General features: G+C 37.2%; 1 protein-coding gene across 1 annotated transcript; it reads left to right on the forward strand.

Moving 5' to 3' along the window:
- The first annotated feature begins 923 nt into the window (after window positions 1–923).
- On the forward strand, window positions 924–2,619 carry LOC104887392 (uncharacterized). The gene is made up of 3 exons (XM_010672008.2): window positions 924–1,100; window positions 1,260–1,466; window positions 2,581–2,619. Exons 1-3 carry the CDS (start codon window positions 924–926, stop codon window positions 2,617–2,619), a joined length of 423 nt encoding a protein of 140 aa, XP_010670310.2.
- Window positions 2,620–4,627: the final 2,008 nt, after the last annotated feature.

Here is a 4,627-nt window from a genome sequence, read left to right on the forward strand (position 1 = left end):
TATTCGATGGATACTATTATTACAAGAGTTTGATTTGGACATCCATAATAAGAAGGGCGCTGAGAATATAGTTGCAGATTATATCTCCAGATTGAGATTTGAGTCAAGCGCCAATGGTCCCATATATGGTTCTTTTCCTGATGATCATCTCTTTCCTATGTCTAGTCAATCTCCATGCTATGCAGATTTTATTAACTATTTTGTTATGCTTCTCATCCTCCTGATTTGACTTAATAGCAGCGTAAGAAAATTTTTATCATGATGCTAAGCACTATTATTGGAAAGACCCTCTCCAATATAAGAAGTGTTCAAATGGTTTGTTCTGAAGATGTGCTGCTAATTGGGAGATATCTAGGGTCCTACAACATTGTCATAATATGTCTTCTAGTGAACATCTTGGTTCATAAGCCACAACTTATAGAGTCTGGAGTGGTTTCTATTGGCATACTATTTTCAAAGATGCCCGTGAATTTCACCTCTCCTGCAATGAGTGTCAAAGACAAGAAAATTCAAAGAGACAGTAGATGCCACAGATGGGAATCTTAGAGATTGAGCCCTTTGATGTGTGGGGGCATTGATTTCATGGGAGATTTTCCTTCTTCTTGTGGGAACAAGTATATTATAGTATCTATGGACTATGTGACTAAGTGGGTTGAAGTTGTGTATTCACCCACTAATGATTCCAAGGTGGTAATGAAGCTCTTCAAGAAGACCATTTTTCCTCGCTTCCGAGTCCCGAGAGTATTGATCAGTGATGGGGGGGTCTCATTTTCATCAGAGAACCTCTAAAGCTCTACCGAATACATATGGAGTAACTCATAAGGTTGGCTTGGCCTATCATCCTCAGACTTGTGGCAAAGTTGAAGTCTTCAATCGTCAGATCAAGCGTATCCTAGAGAAGGTGGTCAACAGGTCAATGAAAGATGTCACAGAAGTTGGACAACACTTTGCGGGCACTGCAAACTGCTTATAAGGCACCTCTAGTAACCACTTCATATCAGTTGGTCTTTGGCAAAGCTTGTCATTTACCAGTTCAAATGGAATATCTCTCGGCTTGGGCAGTTAAAGAAATCAACATAGATTTAGAGGTTGCCGGTGAGGCAAGACTTCTTCAACTAAATAAATGAGCTAAGTGAGCTTTGACTGGAAGCATATGAGAATCACAAGATCTATAAGGAACAAACGAAGAAGTTTTATAACAAGATGATCGAGAAACGAGAATTTCATGTTGCTGACAAGGTCCTCTTATACAATTCTAGACTAAGGCTTTTACTGAAAAGCTTAAGTCAAGGTGGTTTGGGATTTTTGATGTCGTTGATATAAAAGTTCATGGAGTCATTGAAGTGGCTATTGAAGAGCGAACAAAATCCAAAGTGAATGGTCAGCTTCTGAAGCTGTACCATGAGGGGGCTTTCAAGGGACAAGTGGAGGTTATCTTCCTCCACTCGCCCAGTTTGAAGTCTGAGGTACTACATGACCTTTCTAAACCAACGCTTTGCGGGAGGCAACCCGTCTTTTATTTTATCTTTATTTTCTAGTTTAGATTAGTTTTCTTATTTTTCTTAGAGAGACGAGCAAGAGTGTACTGATTTTTGGACGAGCATAGTGTGTGCAGGGGGTCAATTTCTTAACTTGGGAAAAATTTGGCGCAGAAATAGCTGAAAACAAAGTCGCTCTAGGCCTCTGAACTTGCCTTAGCTGGCGGATTTTCCTAACCGGGTGCGTAAGCGTTTTTTTGACGAAGTTGGAAAATCTGACCAAGTAAAGCTCACCCTGTCAACCGGGCCGAGATGCCCGACCGGGCGCACATCCGATTTTAGCAGAAGATAAAGAATTTCAGAAAATTGCCTAAGTGAAAGTCGCCCGACCGGGTCTCTAAACTTCATCTCCGCCAGGCCATTCTGCAGATGTGCGAGGGAGGAAATTTTGAAAAAAAATTAGCCCGGTCGATAGGGTGGAATGGCCCGACCGGGGAAGTGTGGTTTTACGCCCAAAATTTGAGCCTTGTTGTAATCGCCCAACATCTTCCTCCCTTCTCTTATTTTATCTTCACCGCTCTTATCTATTTCTCCTCAAACCCCCCCTCCCTCTCTCTCCTCAACCTTCATTACCACACCTTCTTCTTACCTTCCCCCCTTCTAATTTTTTTGCCCCCACTCAATTTATTCTCAATCTCTCATCACTCTTCTTCACCTTTTCCACATAAAATTCACAAAACCTCCTTCTTTTCTTCATCCTAACCCACTTCACCTCTCGACAACAAAAAGCTCATCTTTAAACCATGTTAAGACCTAATAAGAGAAGACAACGAGAAAAGGGGGAATCAAAGAACCAAATTCCGTCGAATTTGCACTTCCTACAGGTAATTTTTAAAACTTTTATAAACGGAAAAACATTAAAAACTGAAATATAGAATGGTTTCCCCCACTCGCTTTGTGGCTTCTAACTGCTTGCATGCTTTGGGTATCTATATTGAAACAAATATCTTGTTTTAAAAATTAGGTTTGGGATCTATGTTTTGCATGTTCTATTGGACTTATCGAGATCTCACCCTTGAATTTCTGAGTTCTTTGGAATTAGGGAGCAAGACCAGGTTATCTGATTCCGCCTCATGGGTGAGGATCGGGAGCTTATGTTAGGCCAACTAGCTGCTATATATATTTGGCCTGCCTGTGCAAGTGAGAATCAACCCCCTCCCTATGTTAGAATTACCCATTTATGGAGGGTACTTATAGGAGATGATGAGTGTAATACTCAACATATGACTACTAACTATCTTCATTATATTTTCCCAAACTTCCCTACTTGCAGGGATTTTTGGACTTTACACTCTTTGGGTGTGCTGACCACCACTCCCATCAAAAATAGGAGATTTTCTGACGGGCAATAACTTGTTTCCCGACTTGGATTATTCTTTCTGTCTCCCCTCCCTTTTGCGTCTCAGCTTAAGAGGACCGCTGCTTCCTTTCCTACTCTCTTTGAAAATCGCTCGAGCAGGGGGAACCAATTATTTTAAGTGGCCCCATTACTGCAATTGCTGTTCACTTTGGTTTCGTTCCTGTGATCCCCCATAAATTTATGAATTTTATAAATGCATTTTAATGTATAATTTGTATATATTTTAATGTTTAAATAATTTATTTCTTAAAGGTTGAGTATTTGAAAGTCAAAAGAATTATTTAATAATTTTAAATAATCAAATATGTTCTTTAGTCAAACTTTGAAAATTACTTAAATAGTTTAAACATCTTTGAGTTGAGTAAAAATGATTTTAAAATGGGTTAGAGGAACCCAACTACACTAAAGAATCCAATCATTAAAAATTATTGGAAGCCCAAACACAATTCCCTAATTCCACAAGGGTTTAAACATATAAACCTACAAAACCTAAATTGTTTCCCACATCAATCACACATTATTTTCTCTCTTTGCTCCTCTTGTTCAACCCTCACTCCTCTCCATCTCTCTCTCGATTTTCTCTCCTCTCATTTGTGAGACACAACCGCCGCCACCCAGCCACCGGTGTTCTTCCTCCCTGCTCTGACATGTCTTAATTCCCTGCTCTCTTTCGTTTTAGTTTATTTCTCCTCTATTTTATTTGATGTTAAGTTTATGTTTTTAAGGATTGATTTAATGTTTTCATGATTAAAGTTTATAGTTTGATGATTTAAATATAAATGTCAGATTATGTAATTTAAATAGTGAAGTAATTAAATTCTAGATTTATTTATTAGTTTAAAACTAAGATTTGAAGTATCAAAGTATGGATTTTTAGGGTTTTATGAGTTGAAAAATTATAGTATTATAGTATAGTTTATGAAATTGAATATTCTTATGATTATGATTACAATTATATTTAAGACATTTTAAAGGGTTTTAAACACATTATAAGTTGCTGGAATATTTATTAGTATGCTCATGATGGAGTCTTAATTGTCAAAGTATGCGTTTTTTAAATTGACTAGTATGGTAGTACTATACTAGGAGGCAATAATAGTTGAAGGTTTGATGATTAAAAAGGATACTTTTGAACAGGGTTTAAAATATTTTAAAGTTGCTCGATTTTATTTGATTATTGATTAGTGGTTGTATTGATATTTGGTAGGCGGAGAATTCTCTTTAGGTGACTTCTAGGATTGTTAAAGTGACCTCACATATTGTCTACACAAAGTACGTACATACCTATTTGTTGGTTGGATTAGTATCATGTCCTAAGGATGGATTGATGTAGTATCATGTATAGAAAACTATTTATAGTTCATATATGATTTATATTTAAGTGGATCGAAATTGCATGTTTTATGCCGTTGTGTGAAGCATGTTGATTATATATGTTAGCTTTGGGTCCAGAAATTTTATACCCAATGGGTTTGGGGTCCCGAAGAGTATGGGTCGAGTCTCGGTTTGGGTGCATATATGCTAGACCCAGACCCAGCCCATAGACCCATTTACATATTAGAAATTTTTTTTACCTAAACTCTAATGTTTTATGAGTTGTGATTTTGTGAACTTGTTAGTGTTGTAACTCCATCTAAGACTTGTAACTTTGTAAGTTGTAACATTTTAAGATTTTTATGAGTTAATTTTTAAAATTTTGTTTAGATAATGAGTTAACCATGTATGCATG

The sequence above is a fragment of the Beta vulgaris genome, chromosome 2 (genome assembly GCF_026745355.1).
Source record: "Beta vulgaris subsp. vulgaris cultivar EL10 chromosome 2, EL10.2, whole genome shotgun sequence".
Taxonomy (NCBI): domain Eukaryota; kingdom Viridiplantae; phylum Streptophyta; class Magnoliopsida; order Caryophyllales; family Amaranthaceae; genus Beta; species Beta vulgaris.